Source organism: Erythrolamprus reginae, chromosome 1, assembly GCF_031021105.1.
Source record: "Erythrolamprus reginae isolate rEryReg1 chromosome 1, rEryReg1.hap1, whole genome shotgun sequence".
Classification (NCBI taxonomy): domain Eukaryota; kingdom Metazoa; phylum Chordata; class Lepidosauria; order Squamata; family Dipsadidae; genus Erythrolamprus; species Erythrolamprus reginae.
In genome coordinates, this window is record NC_091950.1 from 177534285 (window position 1) to 177560542 (window position 26258).

Here is a 26258-nt window from a genome sequence, read left to right on the forward strand (position 1 = left end):
CTGCAATGGCAGTGAAAAAAATGGCTTACAATCAGTGATGGGCTCCTACGGGAACAGTCAGGAATGCAGTTCCGGTACAAAATTTGGAGCTCCATCCCAGAGCACCCAATTTGCACTGAAAGATGTTGAAACAAAATGCATAAGCCACACCCACAGTGTGGTAGTAAAAATTTTGATAGCCCATCACTGCTTACAACCGTTTTTCATACTTATAACCACTGCAGCATCTCCACATGGTTATGTGGCCAAAATTTGGGTGCTTGGCAACTGTTTCATAGTTATGATGGATGCAGTGCCCTGGGGTCATGCAATCACCTTTTGTGACCTTGTGACAAGTAAAGTCAATGGAGAATCCAGATCCACTTAACAACCGTGTTAATAGCTTAACAACTGCAGTGATTCACTTAACATCTGTGGCAAGAAGGTCATATAATGGGGCAAAAATTCACTTAACAAATGTCTTCTTTAGCCATGGAAATTTTGGGGTCAATTATGATAATAAGATGGGAACCAATTACAAGAATAATTACTAAAGATAGCTTTTAAAACACATAGTGAGAATCTTTCTAGGAACACATCCTTTCATTTGTGTCCCCAACCACCAACCAGTTGAAATACTTGAACAATATGAATGTTATTGATCTCTGTTTAAGTCCCAGAAACCAGATTCCCTATGTATAAATTTGCCTTGTGTAAGGCAAATTTAGATCTTGCATTGTTAAAATCCCAGCATATGTCCGTATGTAGTCTTCAAATTACTACCATTCCTGGACATAGGTTCCTGATAATTAAGGGGGGGAATGAATTCGGTAGTGTGATGCCTAAAATTTAGATAATTTTAAACTAAAGTCCCCAAACACCTCTTTCTAAAATCGAAGGTTTCTTAAAAAAAAACCAATAGAGCAGTCTGAGTGTTCTGTCGAGCTCTCTGGTAGAATCCTCCCGAAAATTCACAGGTACAAATTTCAGACACACACACGTTTGAAAATTCAAAACAATGTTCTTTATACCGAAAATTCAAATAAACTAAGCACTCTTTTTGTATAACAAAGAGCACTCATCTCCAAACAAACTGGTAATTTGTACAAGTCCCTTATCAGTTCTGAGATACGTAGCTTGCAGCTGTGAGGCAATTCATAGTCCTTCTTCTTTCACAAAGTGAAACACACTATGCTCTGGTTTAGTTTCAAAGCGGGGGGAAATCAGCACACAAAGGTCGAAGTCAGCAAGGCAGGCACCAAACACAACGATCAGATAATCCTCCACAATGGCCAAACCCACAGGCTGCTATTTATAGCAGCCTCACTAATTACCACAGCCCCACCCAACCACAGGTGGCCTCATTTTCTTTGATAATAATCTCTCAGTTGTTGCTGCCTATGCATTGCTCTCCGCATGTGTGGCTGTATCATTAACTCTTGTTCTGAATCCAAGGAGGAGCTAGATCATTGATCTCCTTCTGAGCTGTCTGCCACACTCTCCTCCTCCCTGTCACTCATGTCTTCTTGGTCAGAGGAGCCTTCATCATCAGATTCCACCGGGAGCAAAACAGGCCTGTGGCATGTGGATGTCTCCCCCACATCTACAGTCCTTGGGGCAGGAGCTGGGCCAGAGCTAACCACAACACCGAGCCATGTTCGTTTTATGTCATTCCTAATTCACATCTGCTGTGAAGCAAAATGCAATCCCAGAGCATTCTTCACTCACTGACTTGGCTCATGATATACCTGAGGAAGTAAGACATTCTGACAGAATGTTTACAACAGGGAGGTCAAACATGATTTCATTGATGGCTGCATCAGGGTTGTATTTGACCTTGGGGACACGGGGTGGGTGTGACCAGCTGGACATCATTCATGTCAGGGGCACCTGTGGTGACTTGAGCACTCTGCCAGTGAAAATAGGCTCCCGAGCTCCATTTCCAGCTGCGACAGCCTCCTGCAAACTTCTGCCATCAAAAATGGAGCTTGGAAGAACTGAATGTGGCCCTCCCGAGCTCCATTTTCGCTGGCAGAAACATCACGGGCTGGTTCATTGTTGTTTCTGAGGCAGCCGCGCAGGCCAGATCTAAGCATCCCATGGGCCTAACCCAGCCTCCAGGCCTTAGGTTTGACACCCCTGGTTTGCAGTATGGATGTAGCCGTTATCCAAAATTAGAAAGTGCACAGAGTTGGTAGCTCTTACAACACAAATAGAAGAGAGTGTATAATCTTTTTCTAGATACTATATTTTGGGATTCTGTGTTAAGATTTATTGGATTTATATTGGAGTTAAGCATTATATGTTTGAAGTAAACAAACTATAAGCTTATTATCCTCAAACAAGATCATGTATCTTGTACTCCAGTGTCAGCAATTGAAGTAATACTTTAAAAAGGAACATTCTACTCAAAGGAAATTTTATCATCTAACCTGATCTAATCAATTTGCTAATTAAATCTTGCATTCTTATAACAAGACGAGATGTCACACAGCAAACCTATTAGTAAAGAAGCCTAATTATAATATATAATGATCAATTGTTGAAAATTTGTTTTGTCAGGCATCCCGGGGGGTGGGGAGTGGAATAGCATACTTACATCATTTGTATTACTTGAAACAGCTTTTAGATGCCTGAGCATTGGATTCTCCGTTGCTGGAAGTACATTATAATCTGCTGAACCTTTGGCTTTTTCATAATCTTCCTTGTATTTTACCTAGAAAAATTAAAGAGGGGATATTAATCCATTTATAAAATGCTTTTTATAAAGACTTTTTTAAAAATTTGGAAATATTCATGTACCATTCTAAATCAAACACATTTGAAGCTCTTAAGAGGCGCCATCTTTTCAATTAAAAAAACAATTTCAACTGGAAAATGCTATTTGTATTCACATTTGGCAATTATTCCATAATCAAAAAAAAGCTGTTGCTGATGAAATATAAGTAGAATGTATTGTGCTTTCAAGGGTTAAAGAAAGTATCTTTTTAGTTAGCAAAAATTGTTTCTGAGTTCTATGTCTTCTGCTAAACTAAATCTGAGAAGGATATTAATGTACTCAAACATGAAGTGAGGGACATTGCATTCTCAACAGCTAGGATCCAAAACTATGTTTTAGCACAGTTATATTTTTGGGACACACACACACACACCAACAGAAATGAGGGTGGCAATTTTCATCATTTTCCATGTGGCCTCCTTTGCCTCCCAGAAAAACAGGATTGTGACTAATGGGAAAACAGGAATCAATGAAAGTTCTCTCTTCCACCAACAAAAGTTTCCACTGAATCACCAACATAAGCGACAAAGGAATTCAGTTTTTGCAGAACTCCCTTGTGAGGCTCAAAACATATTTTCTCGAACAATGCCAAGATCTAACAGAGGCATCCAAATCTTAATGGCGCTCCACATTAAACTTTCTTTGACCACCAAGACTAGATGAGGCCACACAATATATATGGAATACCAGCTGTATTAATGGGCATAATATTCCATGATCAGTAGATTCCATTAGAGTGGAAGAGAGTGGGTCGAAGAAGAGCATGATGCCAGCTGTGACTATATGAACAAAGCCCCATGTCTTTTGTACATGTGTCAATGTCACAAGCACACACAGAGGCTTTGTTCATCTGGTTGCAACAGCCATCTTCACTTCTTGACCCCTCCAGCAAACATCCCTATCTGTGACACTTTTAAATTTTACACAGAAATGCCTTCATTCCAGCTCAACCCAGGTGAGATGACCAAAAGCTTTGAACTACTCCTGTTTTGGATAGGATTTTCAATCCTGGGCCTAGAAAGTTTAGAACTAAGACGCCTTAAACAAGATCTAAGTATTGCCCACAAGATCATATGCTGCAACGTCCTGCCTGTCGGCGACTACTTCAGCTTCAACCACAACAACACAAGAGCACACAACAGATTTAAACTTAATATTAACCGCTCCAAACTTGACTGTAAAAAAATCTGACTTCAGTAACCAAGTTGTAGAAGTGTGGAACTCATTACTGGACTCCATAGTGTCATCCCCAAACCCCCAACAATTTACCCTTAGATTATCGATGCTTGACCTATCCAGATTCCTAAGAGGTCAGTAAGGGGCGAGTACAAGTGCACTAGAGTGCCTTCCGTCCCCTGTCCTATTGCTCTCCTATATCTCCTATACCTTTCTTCTATTCCTGTATCTCTTCTTCTATTCTTTCATTGATATGTTCTATTCCTATATCTTCTTTTCTATTATTTCTTAGATATATATTTACTATGAGTATCTCCTCTATAACCTTCATCATGTATTTTACTATGTGTATATACATATATACCCACTAAAACCCTCATTGTGTATTGGACTAAATAAATAAATAAATATGTAAACTGAAACTATCAGAAGATTGCAAGCACATAATTATGGCTCAGGCCATTGCCTGGTCTCCCCAATGATCTCAATTTAAACACATAGCTAGACTTATTGCCATACCTTACTGGCAGAAATTCCAGCACGCTTATTAACTGCATACTCTGGTGTTTCTGTCTGCATGAAAAAGATCTGGTCTTTGTTCGATTCCCAGTCTTCCTGGTATTTTCTCTGCAAACAGGAGAAGGTACAAAAATGTACAGCTCAGAATTGGAATTTTATTACAAAGGCAATCAATCAATATAAAATAGAGGGAGGAAGACAGGGGTGGGGGGAAAGCAAACACAAAATGGCATTTTGATATTCCTTCTTACTGGGCTCAAGTTCTCAGCATTCATTTTGGCAATTGCGACATCATAGCATGGTGTTTGGCTCCATTTGCCTTTCTTCTTTTTATGGTCTTCGTGATACTTTTGCTACAAAAAAAAAAGAGAGATAAATATTGGACTGTAGATAAACTACTTTAGAAAAAGAAATATATTCTTAAAATAGGTTTGCTTTCCAGCTAAAGGTGAATTATTGTACTATAGTTTTTAGACTCTTCTGCCTTAGAGATGTTTGAATGAAATGTAATTGTTTTATAGCTTTCCAAAACTTTCTCAGAAGAATGGAACGGAACAGAACGGAACAGAACAGAATGTTTTATTTGACCAAGTGTGATTTGACACACAAGGAATTTGTCTCCACTGCAGGAGATCTCAATGTATCTATGATGAAAGTCAGTTTGATACCTATCCTACTTGCATTCTGATGCTAAATATAACTGATGTGGGGGAAAGGGTCACATTGCATTCCACTTAAAATATAGCACTGAATTTAGTAAGTTTAAATTTATGATTGGGTAATTAATTAACACATTAATAATGAATAAAATCTAATTATATATAAATATCAAGTTTATGAGTCATGCTTCATGGATCTCATCCATTGTGCTAAATGCCCATTTCTAGCCTATCATTAAAAAAAAAACCTGATTGGGTATTATTTTACATGAAATTAGGAAATGTAACCTAAAATTAGAAAGGGAAACTTATTTCAGCATCATCGAAACAATAGGTTTTTAGAGGCTCTTTCTATTTTATGAATTATTCTAGTTCAAACACACACAAAAATTACTTACTCAAAATGTACCAGGAAAAAATTTCAACAATGAAAAGTACAAGAAATACCTTCATCATACCTAGTCCAAAGTATAAAGTATTTTTTGTTCCAAAAAACAAAGTATAAAGTATTTTTTGTTCCAAAAAACAAAAACAAAAAAACCAAGAATGTTGGCCTATTAAACAAATCTAAGATGAAATATTCACAAATGATAAATGGCTAAACTGATTCTGTATGTGTACATTTCCACATGAAGAAAAATAAGCTTTTTAAAGAAATAATGCTTAAACTATTGGAACAGCTACCATCTTAGATTGGATGGGATGCAAGAATTAAAAATGTTGAACCTCAAATGACTCATTGAAAGGACCATTTAGCAAAATTATAGCTAAATTTTGGGAAATTCTTTCTCCATAAACAAAAATAACTTCTGAACTTACACAATACATTTCAACAGGTGGCAAAGTATTCAAGTCACTGCTGTCCTTTGCTCCAATGCTAAGCCCTTTACCTTGATTTTCAGCCAATAGAAAGGTGGAACTATGAAGTAGTTGCCACTGGGCTGGAAACACCATTCTTGGTTTGTTTCAGTAGAAAGAATAGTTTGTGGAATCTGGGGCAGCCTCATATTTGGTATTATCTGGACTACATAGATATTCTCATAAATGATGCAATGTACTGCAGGTCAGCCCGATAGGTATACTGGACCAGCAAATCAACTCCACAAGAAGGAATTGATATCTCAATATTCTAATTGCGATTGACTATAATAACAGGATCTTGTAATGTTCTGATTTTGACATTCTGATTGTGATGTTCCTCCTCCTCCATGAATTAGGGTGTTATCTCCTTGAGCTGCATCCAAATGTTATCTTGCTTTTCTGGACTTAAAAAAATATTTCAACTCCCCTTCTGTAACAGTTCTTGCATTTTCCATTAAGGTCAACTTCCTTACTCTTTACAATGCAAGGTGTCTCTCCTTTGACCATCCAACCAATTCTAACCTCCAACCGATCTATAAATCACCACAAGGTTGCGAGGTTGCTTGCAGGATTTTTGTAAAGTCTGTATACACCCTTACAAACTCCATTGGGGCACTTCTGACAGGCCCTGGCACACTTACATTTCAGCAGTGGGCCTCAAATCATTAAACAGCTTCCTGTTAGAATTTGGGTTGTGTCAATTGATTTATTGTTGTTTATTAAATGTATATCCCTCCCATCTCTTTGAATTGATAAAGCAATTCAATCCTTATTATGGTTTAAGGGGAGGCTTAAAACAATTCTATATTGGAGTCTATTCTACTCAGAACTTCATAAGCTTCCTAGAGACATAAAGAAGAAATGAGTAAAATATAAAGTTATCAGTCTATTAATAATAAGCAATGTATTGGTTGATTTTTCTTTATGCTAATACAGATAAAAAGATAGATTAGATTAGATTAGATTGGATTGGATTGGATTAGATTAGATTAGATTAGATTAGACTAGACTAGACTAGACTAGACTAGACTAGACTAGACTAGACTAGACTAGACTAGACTAGACTAGACTAGACTAGACTAGACTAAATTAGATTAGATTAGATTAGATTAGACTCGGGGCGGCTCACAACAATGGTGAAAAACAATACATAGTAACAAATCTAATGGGAAGGAGAAGCATTGTTCCAAAATGATTGGAATGGCAATGGTCAAGATTCACCTGTAATTCACCAGAGATCCTTGATGACTGTCCCAGCCCCAGCTCAGCTGAATATATTATAATGAATTCTGTCACAAAATACTCACGTCACTGAGCTGTCGAGTAACTTTCTTGGCAAGCTCCACATCAGGTGGGTCAGCCACAGGAGTGTACTTCGATTTTCGCTCATCGTGTCCTTTTTTGTAAACAATCTGAAATCATCAGGAAAAAGAAGGCTGATTGTTTAAACAAGCCTATTTATTCTTACAACCTGTCTCAATAGGAGTTCATTTTCATGGAAGCAAAATACGCCTCTGTTAATTTAGCCCTGGGTATTTTAGGATTTTATACCAGGAATAGAACAAGATAATCAGAGGAAGCAATTGTTTAATTCACTTGGCTTTAGGCATGCTAGGTGGTAAAATTTGCTCTTTACCACAACAAATTAGCCAACTTTATAGAAGTTAATAAATTAAGAGCAGTGTGGGAAGTTTCTACTGCACCATTTGCTTTAATGTGCCATTTATTTTAATGCCTCTGGTGTTGGTTAGATTAGGGGATAATACTTTCCAAAATGGGAACATTATTGCCTTCATTCCTTCGAATAGATTCAGTTCTTAGTAACTCTACTCTTTTCTTGGCAGTATAGAGAAATCACTTGTTATCATTTTCATTCCAGGTTTTTTTTTACTTTTGTTTAACCTACAGTTCTTGTAGCTTCATTCCATTCAAGTCCTAACTCAGGTCCAACTCTGCTAGGCTTTTGAGATCCACCCAATGTCATCTAAGTGCTGCCGGAGATTTCTTCTCCATCACTTCAATGCCCCATCCATCCCATTCCAGTGCCTCTTCTGTATGTGCTACATACAGCCTTCTATTTCATTCTTGCAAAAGTCCTTTCAAGATTCTTCAGCTTCTAAACATTGTCCACCCACTAAACCTAATGATGCAAATCTAGATTCTTCTAATCCAACACTCTTAACTACTCACCAGTGTCCTTTCCCAAATGTCTATGGACATTCTTAATCATTCAGGTCATGATTTGTTAAGATATTTGTGAACTGGGAGAGTCATATTAACAAGGTTAGCCAATGAACAGTCACAGCAACTGAGTTAGCCATTAGGAGCTAATGACTTCTGAGTCTGTGCAGAGAATTGAAACTGGAAACTTAAGTTTAAGGCTGGGCATGGCTCAGCCCATTCTACACTCTCTGTGCTTGCCTGCTCTGCTGAAATGAAACTAACTCTCCTGCTTGTGTTTACTTGTAAATACATTGAAGAAGAACTCTGCTAAAAGTATTGTAAATTCATCTGTTACTATGTTTATAATCCAGCTGAATCAATTATCTGTGTGTGCTTTGGTTTTGATTTTGGCAACAAACTTTAATATGGTTGTCCCAAATGTGCTTTTTCAAAAAGCTACTTGGAGTTTCTTGGCTTTCATTGAAAATGTTTTGCTTCTTCTTGGATGAGAAATGAAACATTTTCAAGAAAAAAAACAAGAAAGTCCAGTTGCCTTTTGGAAAACTCTTTTTTAAAATAAATAAATAAATAATATTTATTGGGTATTTACAAATATAAAGACAATACACTGACATAACAGATTGTTCAAAGGTGGGTACAGTCATAATTATTGGTTACATCAGACATACACCCCTCTTCCCCCCTCCCTCCCCCGGCTGCCAGACTGCAGCTGTGTTTTAGATTTATTTTCCCGGTGTTGTGTAACAGCGATGTTCTCTATCTATATGTTTATACAGTTATTTATCTCAGATTTCTTTTTCTAAGTATTGCATTTATACTATTATTGTCATAGTTATAATGATATAATCTCTAAAAAAGGAATCAACGAACAAATAAAATTTTACTTTTTTTTAAAATTGTAATATGTTTCCTTTTGGAAAACTCTTAACTAGTTAGGGAGATCCAAAACTAATGACCAATAGGATCTTGGTACTTACATCACTGAGGGCCTTTTGTGCTTTTGCAACTCTTCTAAGCTCAGGACTGTCATCATAGGGATAGAAGAGGGACTTGTCTGCTTCCCACTCTTCAACATAAGGTTTCTGAAGGAAAAGTAACCACAAAATTCATTGGGCACAGGCTGGAAAAAAGCATGAAATTCATAGGAAATAATCAGATTGTTCTAACCAGGAGTACACCTACCTTACTGAATAAGGCTGTATTTTTTAGGGCATGAACAAGCTCAGGAGCATCAGGAGGAAGCAAGTACTTTTCCTTATTTTCTTCCCAGTTCTGTTTGTATAAAACCTATAATGGCAAAAAACAGCAACAAACCATTGCCTAAAGAAGTTCTTTTAAGTCCAATTCTTCATACAGTACAACAAACAATCAAATTCACTTGCCAGGATAGTTGTCAATCCCTCTTTTTCCTATACTGCTTCTTAACACCTCAAAGTTCCTTGACATCTTTTATTTATACATAATTGCCTAACCTTGATTCTTCTATTGTTTAAACAAGCATAACAAAGTCAAATTTCTAATATGTTAAGCTGCTCAGTGAAGGTGTGCAGCCTCAAAAGGCAATTTACTGTAATCATTCACCTAACTGAATAAATGAGAATTTGCTAAAAAGACATTTGTCCTTTTTTAATTAACTCTCCATGGTCTCCAGTAATAAACAGATGAGACATATCTCCAGTGTCCAATCTAATAACCCATGGGATTGTTGATTGTGTCCTTGCTTCATTTTATAAGACAATGAAAGAATGTTTTGATCAAAATAACTGTTTAGCAACAGTCCAGAAGGATAGGAAGCGACCATACTGAGACAAACATTTTGAGACAATCCCTTGTGTGAAATGTATAGTATATACCAGTGATGGTGAACCTTTTTTTCCTTGAGTACCAAAAGAACCTGAGTGTGTGCTATTTCGCATGAACAACTACTCACACCCATAATTCAATGCCTGGGGAGGACAAAAACAGCTTCTCCCATCCCCAGAAGCTCTCTGTAGGCCAGAATGGCCTGTTTCTCAACTTCTGGTGGGCCCAGCAGGCTCGTGTTTTGCCCTCCCCAGGCTTCAAAGGCTTCCCTGGAGCCAGAGAGGGTAAAAACCCTCCCCCATCGCCCCTGGAGGCTCTCTGGAAGCCAAAAAACACCTCCTAGAGCAGACCTGGGCAAGGGGCGGCCCGCGGACTGCATCAGCCCCCCCCCCACTGTCTGTGACCGCCCCGCCCGCTATCTGTGACTGGTCCGCGGAGGTCAGGGTCTGCTCCAGTGTGAGGATGAAAGAGCTCACTGCATCTTCCGGGTCTCCTCCGGTTCCTACTTTCATGATGAATCATGAGGAAAGCAGGAACCAGAGGAGTTCCGACAGACGTGGTGAGCTCTTTCATCCTCACACTGGAGTGGATCCCAACCTCCTACTGAGAGTGGTCGAGCACAGAAACCACGCAAACACTCCAGCACAGTGACTGTGGTGCAACGTGTTGCCATAAAGCAAACAATTAGGGGTCTGTAGAGTGGGTCTGGGTGTTTAGGTCAGGCCAGGGTCTGGGTCTTTACAGTATTGGGTAGAACTGAATTAATTATATTAGTCCGGCCCTCTAAAACCATCCCAATTTCTCATGCAGCCCCATGGCAAAATTAATTGCCTACCCCTGTCCTAGAGCCTCTGTGCGAGCCAAAAATCACCTGGCCAGCTCACACCTGCATGTTGGAGCTGAACTAGGGCAACAGCACACGTGCCAGAAGATATGGCTCTGTTTACCACCTGTGGCACCTTGTCATAGCTTCACCCTCACTGGTTTATATTATTTAGAACAGGGAAGATCAGCAGAATTGTTATCATAGTCTACCCACACCTTGGAAGTGTCGGGCCAGAGGTGAGTTCCTCCCGGTCCAGACCGGTTCGCCTGAACTGGTAGTGACCCCCTGGTGACATCACAATGATGTCACAGAACTGATTCAGTCTGTGCTGATACATGGGCACTGCCATCTTTTAAAAAAAAATTGGATATTTTAAAAAATTTCTTTCTTTTTTAAAATTTCTTTTTATTTTTTATTTTTCTTCTGAGCATGCACAGAAACCTAGCTTCCGGCACTGTGCATGCATCACCATCTCATTTTTGGCTTTTTTAATTAATTTTTTTTTAAAAAAATTCGGCACTGCCCCTCTGCGTGCATATGAAACACACACATGCCCATGAGGCACAGCCACGCAGCATGGGAGGAAGCGAACCAGCAGGGAGACAAATTAGGACTCGCCCCTGCATCAAGCATATAAATTCCTTCAGAATTAAGCCACATCGTGGTAAAATTAAAGTTTCAGGGAGAAACAAAAGCCCCACAACCTCTTTGAGATTGCTTGGTAACTGATTAAGGTAGGGTTTACACATATTTCACAGTCTGGGTAAATATTTCTTGAGGATTGAGGACAATAAGGTATTATTTTGCATTTCAAACATTAAACTGAAGTACACAATGTGACTTAGATTGCGTCATCTGAAAAATTGAACATGTGAATGTGATGCTGCCAATGGCTCCAAACAAACCTGTTTTGCCTAACCCAATATTTTCTGGGTGCATCGGCTTTCAAATTCTAGCCTTCCTGATTCAAAAGCCATAATGACTGCAAATCATACAACTACAATCCAAAATCCCTGGAGAGCTCAAGATTGGGGAAAATCTGATACATATTGCCTATACTTTTTAATATATATTACTACTTATTCACACAATACTATTATGTCTTTCTAAATGGAAGAAAATGATGTGAGAAGGCATTCCGCCCAGGAATAGTAGCTGTTTAATGACCACAATTGGGATTGGAACCTCAATCATTAAGCAAAGCAGTTGCTACATGAACTCACAACTATGCTTATCATCTTTTTCCAGATTTCCTTTCCTTTACAGACCTGCAAAGGTCATAAAGAGAGGATTGGTCATCATTTATATTTATTTACAAATTTATTATAACTGGTTGCTAAAAGAGGCAGTCAGTGAATGGGGAGTTATATCTTTATAACCCACTAGAAATGCATAAACTTTCCATTGGAAAGTTGGATGATAAAACACATATATTGTTGATATATGTAATAACACGTTCCTCTCGTTTATCCAAAATTAAACCATTTGAGCTGCATAAGCATCACCTAAGTTTTTTTAAAAACAAATCTCAATAATTTCTACATCACAGGATGTCTTACCTTGCTGACTTGCTGAGAAACTTTCTTCGCATGCTCAATGTCTCTGGCTTTTTCGTCGACGTGGCAATCGGTTCTAGCTGCCTCCCCAGCCATGCGATACTTAACCTATATATAGTAGGAAAATATATATATATGCTATACAGTATAGAAAACTGTAGTAAATCATTGCTTTGCAAACAGAAAATTGAGCCAAAACAAACTGAAATTAAGTTATCATGTAATTAATGTGATTTCTTCAAATTTATTTAATTCACATTTAAAATGAAAATTTATTTAATTCACATTTAAAATGAAAAGAGTGCTAGCATTTGGGAAAGCTTTTGGTGAGCCATTTCAGAGGGTTTGGAGATGACTGGCAGCATCCTTATGCTGAGACAACCCATAAAGCCAGCTGTCAGGTGTGAAGCAAGCAAGACCACATGTTAAGTTCCTAATTTATTGCTCTTGCTATACACAGGAATTTAGACAACTAACGGCCTGCACTAAATTGCTGCTAGATAAGAGCCAGCAGAATTCAAGAGAGGCTGGACTTGGATTGCTTGTGGCAACCTAATGACTCCAAACTGATTCCCCTCTTGACTCCCCCACCGAGGCTCTGCCTCTTCTTCTCCTACTCCAGCAGCTTTCATGCCTGTGATATTTTTCAGATAGTCAAGAACTGTAATTGTAACCCACAGGTATGTAGCAAAAAGTCTCAAATTTCTAGCTTCAAGCGGAGTCTGCAGTGTCCTTGGCCAAGGATCTAGCAGTATTCATATCCTAAAGTTCCAGACTGGCTTACTGTAATATTATGAGTTAGCTTCTCTCTGTCATCCTGGCTAGAATTAAAACAGTATTGCCTAGTCATGGTTTCTTCTTCCTCATCTTTACCTCACTGAGCTGGTCTTGGACTTTTTTGATTCTCCGAAGTTCGGGAGTATCTGTTGTTATTCCACATTGTTTTCCTTTTTCTTTTTCAAATTTTTCCTTGTACTTTTTCTGGGAGAGAAGAAGAAAGACAGCAAAATATAGACATATTTTTAACATGTCACAGGGTTACGGTTAAAAAGCCCTGTAGAAATGCCTTGCATTGAAAGCTTTAATGCATCCGAATCACAAAAACTATTTTGATTTCAAATCAAATCCCTACTATTTGTAAGTCAAGGACTTACTATAGTACTTGACTTACAACAGTTCATTTAGTGACATTTACAGCCAGGGTGTCCCAATGGTTAGAGTGCAGCACTGCAGTATACCTCTATCTGTAGTTCAGCAGTTCAAATCTTGCCACTAGCTCAAGGTTGACTCAGGGTAAAATGAGGACCCAGATTGTTGGGGGCAATATGCTGATTCTGTAAACCACTTAGAGAGGGGTTTAAAAGCACTACGAAGCGGTGTATAAGTCTAAATGTTATTGCTATTGGAAGTTACAAGGGAACTGAAAAAAATGAGTTATGACCATTTTTTACACTTAACACTATTGCAGCATCCCATGGTCATGTGATCAAATCTCAGAGGTTTGGCAACTGACCTATATTTATAACCATTGCAAAGTCCTGGGATCGTGGGATCCCCTTTTGTGACCTTCTGACAAGCAAAGTCAATAGGAAAGCCAGATTCACTTAACAACCATGTTACTAATTTAACAACTGCAGCGATTTACTTAACAACTGTGGCAAGAAAAGGTATAAAACAGGGCAAAATTCACTTAATAAATGTCTCACTTAGCAATAAAAATTTAGGGCTCAACTGTAGACGTAAGTCAAAGACTATCTGTAATAGTAAATAGACTCCATAAGATCTGGGGACATCAAGTTGATATGTGAATAGAAGGGATTTATCTACATGCATATATACATATAAACTTTTTCATATTATTCTAAATATTAAACTGGGATGATGCACAACTTTGATACTTTCTGACGAGCTTACTCTGGAGACCAGGATTTCCAGTTCCCCCATATGCTACAGTAATTGATAGCTGTTATCTATTTCTGATGCATTGAAAAAGTACACATGTACAAAATAAATATTTTTCTCCACAAAGATCTTTTTAAAAATTGTCTGAAACTCATTAAAGTAGGATTAAACTGCTTTGAATTTGAAAAGACACAAATTTCTGACTTACATCGCTGAAGATCTTTTGCATTTTTGAGCTGTGATCCAAGTAAGGTGTTCGAAACTTAGATGTGTCCACTTTTTTCCGTACAACTTTTTTTCTGACAGGTTGGGAGGCCTTGTGAGAAGGGTCTGTGGTTTCTGGAGGTTGTGTTGCACTTTCCGAAGTATATGATGTTGTTGTTTCATAAGTATGTTGTTTCACAAGCGTTCTTGCTTCTGGAGGATGCCTGCTTGTTTCCGAAGTATGTCTTGTTGTTACTGTGTGCGGTGCGGAGCCAGTTCTGTATGTGGTCTCAGTGAACTCAGTAATCGTCTAGGAATGTGTGGAAAGATGTTTCAAATTTATCACCTGACTCAGTGCTAGTTTTAGAGCCTTTTTAGTTGATAGTTTTGGAATTACAATTGTCTATATTCTTGATAATCTTTTGAAAATCAACACACCTGAGATACAGAGGATTTTGTTGAGAACCTGTGTTTGAAAATTTCCAAAGGATTTTCAAAGCTAGTAATCTACACCTGAGGTGGTTTCTTCCCAGTTCAGACTGGTCCGCCCGAACCAGTAAAAACCCACTGGTGATATCATGCTGACGTCCTGGAACCGGATTGGTCAATAACAGTCTATGGAGGCCACCATCTTTTTAAAAAAAAATTGGGGAGGGTTCTTCTGTGCATGCACAGGAGTTGAGTTTCCAACACTGCGCATGCATCACCACCTTGTTTTGGGTTTAAAAAAAATACAGATTTTTTGTTACTGCACATGTGCGCTTGCGCAAAGCACGCACTCCCACAAGGTGTAGCAAAGTGGCACAGGAGGAAGCGAACCGGCAGTGAGATAAGTTATAACCCACCTCTGATATACACCCCATAATAGATTATATGAATCATTTATTTGGATAGTTTTTTCACCCATACATCGTTTCATATGGCCATGCAATTTATAAAAGTACACATTTGAGTTGATTCTTCACCTATTCTCAAGATATATAGTGAAGGCAGAAAAATCTCAAAATTAGACCTCTGGACAAGGAAGAATGAAATAAATGTAGAGACTGCAAAGAATCATTCATATTATTTGTTTGATGTTTATGACTAGTACCCGGGAGTAGTCATACAGTTACCATACTGTATTCAAGAGTATCATATCCTGATATTCTTGAATTCAGGAAGGTCCTTATGACATGTTTCATCTATTTTTCTGAATTGATTATGTTTCCAAAGAAGCAAATGACAGAGTTGGGTGGGATATCATACAACTTTCTTCATAGCCAAGTTTCCCTTCAATTTGAAAAGTGCTTTTTAATATGCTCGTGTTGTTCAATTTATTGCTATAAAATGAAATATTTGTTTTCTAAATAGTCCTCAGAGACTATCTAATAAATCTAATTAATAATAATAATAATTATTATTATTATTATTATTATTATTATTATTATTAATTCAACCAAGTCTTTTGGATTTTGCATTCTCATTCACATCATTTGGATCATTCTCATTCACATCAGTTCAAATTTTGAACAGACAAATTCTTCCTTTTCTTTAACCTCATTGACATTAGTGAGATCATTCCAAAATGTATGAGAGAATTAATCTATGCAAATAATAAGCCTCTCTCTTTTTTATATTTTCTAATTTATGCTCAAAGGCTATTTTATGAACTATTCCCCTATAATAAAAGACACACAAATAAAGCTCATAAATTCAGAATCATGCAGCTGTATTTCTCCATCGACACAAAATCTAATGTTCTTAAAGAAGGAATAACTTTGTCCCATGTGTCCTGCACCAACCTGTAATCTATAGTAATCTGTAATCCAATCAGGGGTGGGTTCCAGTTTTCTTTGCTTCCGGTTTGCTCATAGATGCGCCATGGGGGCTTGTGCATGATCCAAGCTGTGAGTGCATGCGCAGTACTTTAAAAAAATTATGCGCATGTGCAGAAGTTAAAAACAAGATGGTGGCATTTATGGCGCTGCCGGGAGAACTGGTTCAGGGGTGGGGCAGGCCTGGATCACTGCCGGTTCTAGTGACCTAGGCCAAGTTACTACCGGTTCTATAGAACCAGTCCAAATCAGGAAGAATCTAAATCTGCAAGATCCCAGGATCCTCCTCAGTAATTCTGAAGCCTGGGAAAGGAAGCCAGGGATTGTGCTTCTAATATTGCTGACTGCCATGCTGATATCGTAAACAATACTAGACTTCTAATTTCTTTTTTTAAAAGTATATTAAAAGAGTTGCCAGGAGGAATAAATGACAAATGTTTAGAGTAAAATAATGTTACAGTATTTTATCTTCAGGTTGGTAGTGACATTTATGAAAACATAACCCTGAGAAGAAAACTCTTGTTTCAAAGATGAACGTGATGAAGGACATGTGAATACGTTATGCAACTTGAACAAGAAACAAAAACAAGAAAATGGCATTGGACATTCCAAAGTGAATTTACATCAGACAGATGAACATAAACACACTAACAGACGCTTGGAGGAAGAAATATTCTGTACATATATGTTTACTCTCTTCTTCGCTGAGTTTTCACTTCCATTCAGCAACCTCTAAGACCTACTGTTTTTCCCTTGGGTTTCTGGCAGATGACCAAGATTTCAAGAGCAGAGGTATACATGTATACATTTTTAGGCCAATCATACCATTCAAGCCAATCAAAAATTACCCATTTATTTCATTAGGATGCAGACATCACTATACATCTGCATCTCTCAAAAGAGAATAAAGTGTTTTTAAAACATCTCAACTAGTACTTTACAAACCGCTGAGCATAAGGACAAGGAAAAATGTTCAGCGCAATAGGCAAAGCCTGCTGAAAATTAAGGCAAATAAAAACAGGACTGAACAATAATACATTAACTAAAACAAAACTCCAATTCTTGCTGGGGGGGAGGGGGGAATCGGGATTTTCATTGATTTGTCTTTTCTCCTACATCTTCAAGAGAATGTAGTAATCATGCAGGCAGAAAACTACTTAACTTTGTTATCCTAAGCTACATTTTTTCTATTAGGAACTAGTCTCTCCTGCCATTAAAAGAGAATTCCATTCATGTAGAGTAGGCCTAGGTGCAGGTGTCATTATCTACTGCGCCTCCTAACCACAAAATGTTTATGTCTGGTCCTTAGCAGCAAAAAGTTGCCCCTCACTACACTAGCAAAAGACACTCAAAGCAAGATCATTATTCTGTTATATAATTGTTGGTTGACTTTCTTCTTCCCAGAGGTTATTATTAAATTACTCAACTATGTTTTAAAAAAATCTATTGAGTTATTGTATATTATACACATACACACAAAATGCTTTAAAAAGCATTAAATTCCACAAAATCAGTGTATAAAGCAGAGGGTTTTACCTCGCCTGGTTCACCCTCGACCTCCTCTTCTATGTAGTACTATAAACAAAGAAGAAACCTCATTATTTTTCACAAGGTCATTCATAAACACATGTGTGTTTCTCTTGAGGCAAAGAACAAAATCTCAATCTGAAAAATGAAGTGATTGATAAAGATGTTCCATGGAAAGTGCTCAAAGATTTAGCTGCTGATAAGATCCATAGGCATTTTGTTCCATAAACACCAGCAGATTTGTGGCTGCCAATCACTCATAATACTTAATACTGTTTAAGACGTTATTTTTCCTTCTTTCATAGAAATTTAGCTTTTTCACTGTTGTAAAGCTCTGAGCTTTAGCCTAGAGGTAGAGCTCTTGCTTTGGGAGCTGGAGGTTGGGAGTTCGAGCCCCTTTAAGGGAATGTTACTTTCTTTAAGGGGCGAGTACAAGTGCACTAGTGTGCCTTCCGTCCCCTGTCCTATTGCTCTCCTATATCTCCTATACCTTTCTTCTATTCTTATGTCTCTTCTTCTATTCTTTCATTGATATGTTCTATTACTTTATCTTCTTTTCTATTATCTCTTAGATATATTTTACCATGAGTATCTCCTCTATAACCTTCATCATGTATTTTACTATGTGTATATAGATATATACCCACTAAAACCCTCATTGTGTATTGGACAAAATAAATAAATAAATAAATAAAATAAATAAGTATTGGATCCAATTCAAGAATTCCAAGATCTGCTTACACTTAAGGAATTTTGGACACCCATTGGCTTGTTAAATCTTTTAAAAATCAGAACACAGAGGTGAGTGAATAGGATACGTGAGTTCACTAGATCATTAGCTGTAACCTGAAATCATGATCAAACACCACCCTTTCATTATATGTACCATTTCGGTTATTAAGGAAGGGGAGATAATCCAAAACATAATTCAAATACCAATGTAGAAAGCAGTTAAACCCACAATATTTCCAAAGTGATATGTCTGTAACATTCACTGACAATCTTACATTTAATTCTTTTCTTGTGGAAATGGCACCATGAGAGAACTAAGCAATTCTTTAACAAGATTTTTTTTTATTTATCTCTTAATTCCTTTTAAAGGAAATATTGAATGTCCTAGGAACATTGGTCATAGACTATTCATTTAAGTTTGCTACCTGACAGCTCTTGTAAAAGAAAGGCTTTCATAAAATGGCGAATGATGTGTCAAAACATGATCATATTTTATTAGAATGACACATTACTTTTTAAAAAATATATTTCTTAATTAGGCTGTGCAAAGCTGCAGTGAGATTATTCAAACAGATGACTCAAATTTTGTTTGAAATGATTCGAGCCAGAACGGAAACATAGCCAATAATCTTACAGAATTTCTCTTGGATCTCTCAAGACTGTTTATGCTTCGGGGTGAATTATCATATTTAACTTCAAGGAAGAAGGCATTGAATTTAAGGAGAAACCATGCCTGAACAAGAATTACTGGACAAAAAAACCCCGTATTGGTTTCCACTGCTCAGCAGTCTAAAAAAAACCCATCTATCTAAAGGAGGAAACAAACCTCTGATACTGCTATACAATATGTGTGATCAATCAACCAATCATATAAACTATGAGTCTCTTGTATTCAATCTCCTCCAAGCCACAAGGATTTGAATATCTCAATTTTTCTGTCTGCCTGCTATACAGTATTTGATAAGCTGATTTAATTTTGTGTTAACTCAATTGACATAATTATAGTGTGCATATCTATAGGTCTCACATGTGGATACTCACTCACGTTTAATAGACTATATTATATTCGATTATATTTTACAACTATTGGATTTTTTCCCTTCTGGGCTTTTTTCATGTTTTGAGAAAGAGAGAGGGAGGGAGTAGTTGCTATTGTATCAGGGCTAAAGTGCTGCCTCTCAGCGTTTTAACTAAGATAAAGTTCAATATCATGTCTGTACTCAAATTCTATAAAACAAATTGATGCCTATGGAACAATCCAGCTCCCAGAAAAGTACAAACAAAATTCAATTCCATTGATCTTCCAAACAAAGCAGGATGGAGGTATAAGAGACAAAGAACCTAGATGTGGAAGACAATTGAAAAGAGAGATTGGTGACTTCAGTGCTTCAGAAGATTTTTTTTTTTAAGTCCAGTTGGTCACCTCAAATCAATAGGCTGATTTCAACACAGGAAAGAAAAGTGACATTATGATCTTCTAAGATTCATAATGAAACGAACTGTATCTGAAGTATTCTCTTGTTCATGAAGAAGCCAAGAAGGAACTCAGTTATTTAAGTGGACTTTATATTCTCTTTTGGAAATAATGCCTAGAAACTTCATCAAATTTAAGCAGATGTTCAAGGCACATCTAATAGAAATGAATGTAATAATAAAAATGTTTCTGCAAATCAGCTAACCTAAAAAAATGGGAGAAATCATTTTGCTAATAGTTTGTTGTATGTTACACCAGTACAAACTCTTGTGAAAAGCTCTTTGGTCAGTAATCTTGAATCTTTATAATACAAGTGAAACAGTAGTGGGTTTCAATTACCTTTGTTCAGGAACGGGAGAGCTCGCATGCATGTTTTGTATGCATGCAATGTTTCTGCGCACGGACAAAATGTTTATGATGTCTCCGGGCGGGTAGGTGGAGCCTCCTGCCACTGTTGCTACCAGTTCATCTGAACCAGGCCAAACTGATAGAAACCCTCCACTGCAGTGAAATATATTAGACTAATTTGATTGTGGGGTCGTCTTAAATATGAGTCAGGGTAAATAAAGAAGAAGCAGAAATGTTGAAATGGCACAAAATTATCTTTGAAAGTAAGACTGAACTTGGATCATTATTAGAAGTGTCCCTGCTTTAATGTTAAAGATAGTTCCAAATTATTTCCCCAAACTCTTTTTCACTAATACTATAGCAACTGCTAATTTTAGCCTAACTTTGCAGAGTATCAAATCAAGCCTTAAATTAGCCATATCTTCAAAGTGCAATTTGGTTTAAAACAGCATTCATCACCATGAGAGCAAGCTTAATTCACCAAAAAATATTTAATGCATTTGGTTAGAATTATTTCCCCTGTACACTCAAAAGTCTTGAAAAATGGAGACATAGAAGATGTTAATGTCACCCATGTAGGACTCAATATGATTTATTTCCATGTCTTCTTTTTTACTGTTTGACCTTATCAGACTTGTTTTATTCATCGGCCTAGATGTTTAAGCATGTTTTCCTCCAATAAATTCTACTGGTCTTCATGTAATTTTGGTATTAAAAGATTTATCGTGCTCTATTTAATAGGATCTGCAACATTGATTAAAGTCGCAGACTTAGTGCATTAAGGTTCCTCTCCGTTTCCATGGATCACATTGACGAGAAGCCTGCAAAGATACTGGCACCCTTCAACAGAGCCTGATTCACTGCCACTTTTTACAGAGGATTTATGCTTCTACAGATAACTTTGTCAAGATACTGTTTATTTCAAGCTTTATATATAATTGGCTCTTTTTATGAGAAGAATATCAGGAGATAGTAGGAGTCGTCCTATTTTCCCCCCCACTATGCATTGCTTGGACTGGTGCTTGTACAACTAACAGCATGTGTATACCAGATAAAGCATACCACAAGTATAAAGGAAAATTCCCAAAGTGCTTTTTCAAAAGGCAACTGAACTTTGTTTTGCCTTGAAGATATTTCTGTTCTCATCGAAGAAGCTTCTTCAGTTCTGACATCAATTCCAATTCTGACTTCTTGAAGCAAAATGTCGAAACAATTGAAATGAAATGAAAAACAAAGTCCAGTCACTTTTTGAAAAAGCAACTTTGGGACAGCCATGACCTGGATGCCTGAGAATTTCCATATATATATAAAGGAAAATGTAAGAAGATTTGGGGGAGGAGATGAAAAATGATAATGTGTGCATTCATTTGCCTATATAAATGCATTGTTATTTCTGTTTATTAATTTTATGTCAGATTACATATGTACAAAGGTGTGTGTCTCTGTGTTTATGTGTGTGAGAGAGACACAGAAAGAATGTTCATTCCAGCATAGAAGAAACAAGAAAGCACCATTTTTTTCTCATGCGGCCTTCTGGCCAGCCTAAAATTGGCAGTGTGGCTGGGGTGAAATATTACCAGTTTGGCCTGGTTTGGGTGTATTGGTAGCAGTGGCCGCTGGTGGTTCAGAGAACTGGTAGTGACAGCAGCATGGGACATTTACCCACCCACCCGGACGTCACCATTTTAAATTTCTAACCCGCTGTGCATGCACAAAGCCTTCTGTGCATACCTCAAATTGCACAGCATCTGTAGAGAAGGGGCGAGTACAAGTGCACTAGAGTGCCTTCCGTCCCCTGTCCTATTGCTCTCCTGTATCTCCTATACCTTTCTTCTATTCCTATATCTCTTCTCCTATTCTTTCATTGATATGTTCTATTACTACATCTTCTTTTCTATTCTATCATAGATATATTTTATTATGAGTATCTCCTCTATAACCTTCATCATGTATTTTACTATGCGTATATAGATATATACCCACTAAAACCCTCATTGTATATTGGACTAACTAACTAACTAACTAACTAACTAACTAACTAACTAACTAACTAACTAAATAAATAAATAAATAAATAAATAAATAAATAAATAAATAAATAAATAAATAAATGGTCAGTAGATTTCACTGATGCAGTGTGGTCATCATACTAAGCAAAAACAGAACCTATTTCTCACTTAAGTATTCTGAACTAAACAATCCAAATCAGTGTCCAAAATGAAAAGCATAAGCTATTTTTTCACACAGACTCTGCTGTGTGCCCTTTAAAATACAAATACAAATTTGTCTCTGTCTAAATAACAACTTACTTTGCTCGCTAATGCTTTGCACTTTTAATTCTGGCTCACACAAAATTAAACCATGAGGGCAAGAGATCAGTGGAAGAAACCAGGAAGATGATGTGCTATGTTTCTGGGAAATGTTATCTTGCTTAAAACTAAGACTAGAAGCAATTGCAGCCTTTTTTTAACACCTTCTACAAATATCCCAAGAGGCAAGAGGAAAAAGACAGACATCTGAAGAGACAATGCAACAATATAAAACTGAAATGGTAATATGAAAAATAAAACCACTATTAGTCTACTAAGAGACAGACAATCATAAGACAATGGGCATGGCTATCAGACATATATGAGATGGGAAGAAGATGAAAGAAAAAGAAGAGGGGAGAGGAGGAAGAACATCAGGAGGAGGGAGGTGAGGAAGAGGAGGAGGAGGAGGAGAAAAAGATTTTAGTAATAAAAGAAAGGTTAAAAAGATTTCCTTAACTGTGATGCTGCTCATAAGAAATATTGAAGAGCTTTACTCTAGTGCTATATAATATGATCCAAGAGTGACAACTATTTGTGCACACATTCAATTTGATAATCAATGCACATTTGGAATTACAATCCAAAACTTGCAGTAGCCCACATATAGAACTGGCATGGTAAAATGGCAAAGAAATGTACCCACAAATTTTCATAAAGATCCTATGTAGGTCAGTAAGTTGTTGCTAGATAGAATTAGGGGCATTTTAAATGCCCATGTGAATGTTAACATTATTAGCATCATTTTCTTTATTTCTTTTTTAAGACTAAATCTGCAGGAAGAGGAGGAAAGAAAAGACATCACTGGACATTTACTGCCATCATGCACTCTTACAACCTCATGCCCTAGACCTTCTCTGGGAGTACCCAACAGCTGCTGGAGGCCATTTTGAATATATCAATTTCTATAACTGTCCGGTCACCGACTCTGAATTTGGAGACACACTCACTTCTAAAGCAGCCATCTCAAGTTCCTGACCTGCCATTATTTGCTGTTTCTTTGAAATAATAAACTCATCCGCATAGTTCAAAGCAACAAATCAAACATTTAAATCTTACCTCCACAACCTCATCGTAATCTTCTTCATCAGCCATCTTTGCAGAAAGCCCGTCCACCTACTCACTGGTCACAAAGCAAGTCAGATAAATAAATATCAGCATGATGACGTCAATGTTGTTCACTTACCAAAGCTAGTATCTCTATGCATTATAAAAATATTGTAAGAATGTCTTTTTTTATACATACACACAGAGTGACAGACAGACATGTAAACTCCTTAAAACCCACCTCTGTCGTCAAGCGTGGGGGAACTGAGACATCTCCCCCTGCCTATGTAGTTTTTGTGCATGATATGACCGAATGTATCTTTTATATATTGGGGTTCCTTGCTTTTTAGACTTTTTTAAATGTACTATTGCTATTTTAGATTCTAATTATTAGATTTGTCATTATGTATTGTTTTTAGCACTGTTGTGAGCCGCCCCAAGTCTACGGAGAGGGGGGCATACAAATCTAATAAATAATAATAATAATAATAATGTATCTGTAGTTTATTCAACAATGTAGGCTAAATATTAAAACATTAAAACATTTAATATTTATAAAGATTAATATTTATAAAATATCGTTCATAAAACATCAAAATATTAATAAGCCAAAAATATAATCAAACACTCCATCTTTCTAAAAATATGGGCAAAGGGATATCATTTATCTTGAGATATTTAGCATCAGATTGCCATTATCCCTTCATAATTTGTATTTCTCTCCAATATCTCATAAACCGAGGAAAAAGCCAGGGTTTTTTTTTTATTGTGGAGCCATTGGTCTCCTGCTATGTTTAGCCAGTTACGTTTTTGTAAAAAAAAAAAAAAAAAAAAACCAATTCCACAATCCCAAAACAAATTGCACCATTATTTTCTTTTATGAGCATAAATATAGCAATTCTGCTTAATAGAATTGCTTAGGATGCAGGCAAGGAACAAATATAGATTATCGTACCTATGAACTCTCTTGAGTGATGTACTTGTAATGAAAAATTAGATAATATGACAAAATCTCTTCCTAGCTCAACGGAGTATGTTAAATGGAATATATAACAATCACGATGCTGTGCATTGTGCACTGAGAATTTGTGTAAAAACATCTACAGGGAGATTAATAGTTGATAATTCTTAGCCAGCACCAAACAAACCCAGCCATCCAAAATTAATGGTGCTCCATAATAATTTCTTGAATGGAAATTTACTTACAGTTTTGATTGTGAACTGCAACTAGACAATCCTAAATATGTTTACCAACAGCTAGAAATTAATGCTTAGGATAAGGAGTGCCAAGCATTGAGCCAACATGTTAGCACAGAACAATAGCATTACAATGGGGTGCGCTGGCTACGGCAGCGGCAAAAACTGGAGAAATGTCCACTTTAATTGTGTTACACAAAAAAGCAACTTGCTAGGTCACCTCCACGAAAGCTTTCCTAATTAGAAATTTAGTTGGGCTTCCCTCCACCCACCCTCATTTTACCTGTGGCCCAATGTAATGTTACTCTACCTAAACTACCGTAATAACGTTGGGGTCTCATTCCAACAGTGAACAACCACAAACATTAAATCATACAAATGTTGTTCAGATGACCTTAACTTAATGAAGTTAATTTCTCTCGTCCCACCATTGATCTCCAGGGATGCTCTCTTGCTTTGCTTTTGGGGTGTTCGATGTATTTCTCCAACTTCAGTCCTAGAAAAGATCAAGACTCTTGTTATTTAAATGGCAGAGGAGCGATGAATGAATTAATGCATGGGAATGAGCCTGCTGTGAGAGATTTCAGGTCCCTCTTTTCTGGCGCAGGGAAAGAGATGAAGGCTTAGAACAGCTGCTTCCTAGTACAAAAATATTTGCACTGTAAGCCAATACCCCAGAGCGATGCGCTGGTTTTGTCTAGTTAGCTGAACTGCCATTCCTTCTGAGGCAAGCAGTACTTCGGTGCTGTAGGTTAAATATAGGCCCTTCAAATACTGCCTTTTCCTAGTGCCAATTCCGTTCAATCAAGGTGATATATTAAAAAATCAAAGGATAAAATGTTGGTTTCACTGAGGGAATAGGACAAGTTCTAAAGTTGAATGAGAGAGAGAGAGACTTCAAAGGCAGCTTAGCCAAAAGAGCCATTGATCTCCATGTACAAAATGTATCCAAACAACAGAAAGCATTAAAGCCTTATCAAATTCAGGATTGATCTCCTCCCAAGAGGGATTACTTTGATGCTAGGGGAAAAAAGTGTGTTAAAATTTGTAAAATAGTTTTTTTTTTAAAACCAAACCTCAGGTCATAAAGTCTGCAAACAAACAAACAAAAAACCCCCACAAACAATCAACAACCAACCTGTCTTTCTTTTTTAAAAAACAAAGCAAAAGGCACAAGCTTACCAGTTATATTTAAATAAATTTCCTTAGGAGCAAAGCCTCTCTGACTGTCCTCCCTCCTGAGACAAGCTGGGCAAAAGCAAAGTTAGTCTGATGCATCAGCTCCTAAACCATCATGTGGTCGAGGGGAGCCAATCAGGTTAGGCGTGCTCGAGTTTCAGATACTAAATATACCTAGTG

The 26258-nt window shown here is 37.2% G+C and overlaps 1 protein-coding gene across 1 annotated transcript in view; it reads right to left on the reverse strand.

Moving 5' to 3' along the window:
• NEB (nebulin) overlaps nt 1-23750 on the reverse strand; it is a 244026-nt gene extending 220276 nt beyond the window's left edge. Inside the window, exons 1-12 of the mRNA XM_070737126.1 lie at nt 23715-23750; nt 17802-17840; nt 14671-14758; nt 14453-14592; nt 13216-13323; nt 12346-12450; nt 9340-9444; nt 9135-9239; nt 7281-7385; nt 4705-4806; nt 4454-4561; nt 2579-2695 (exon numbers count right to left, since the gene is read on the reverse strand). Of these exons, the coding sequence (XP_070593227.1) occupies nt 2579-2695; nt 4454-4561; nt 4705-4806; nt 7281-7385; nt 9135-9239; nt 9340-9444; nt 12346-12450; nt 13216-13323; nt 14453-14592; nt 14671-14758; nt 17802-17840; nt 23715-23750 (1158 nt within the window). The remainder of the gene's footprint in view (nt 1-2578; nt 2696-4453; nt 4562-4704; nt 4807-7280; nt 7386-9134; nt 9240-9339; nt 9445-12345; nt 12451-13215; nt 13324-14452; nt 14593-14670; nt 14759-17801; nt 17841-23714) is intronic.
• Nucleotides 23751-26258: the final 2508 nt, after the last annotated feature.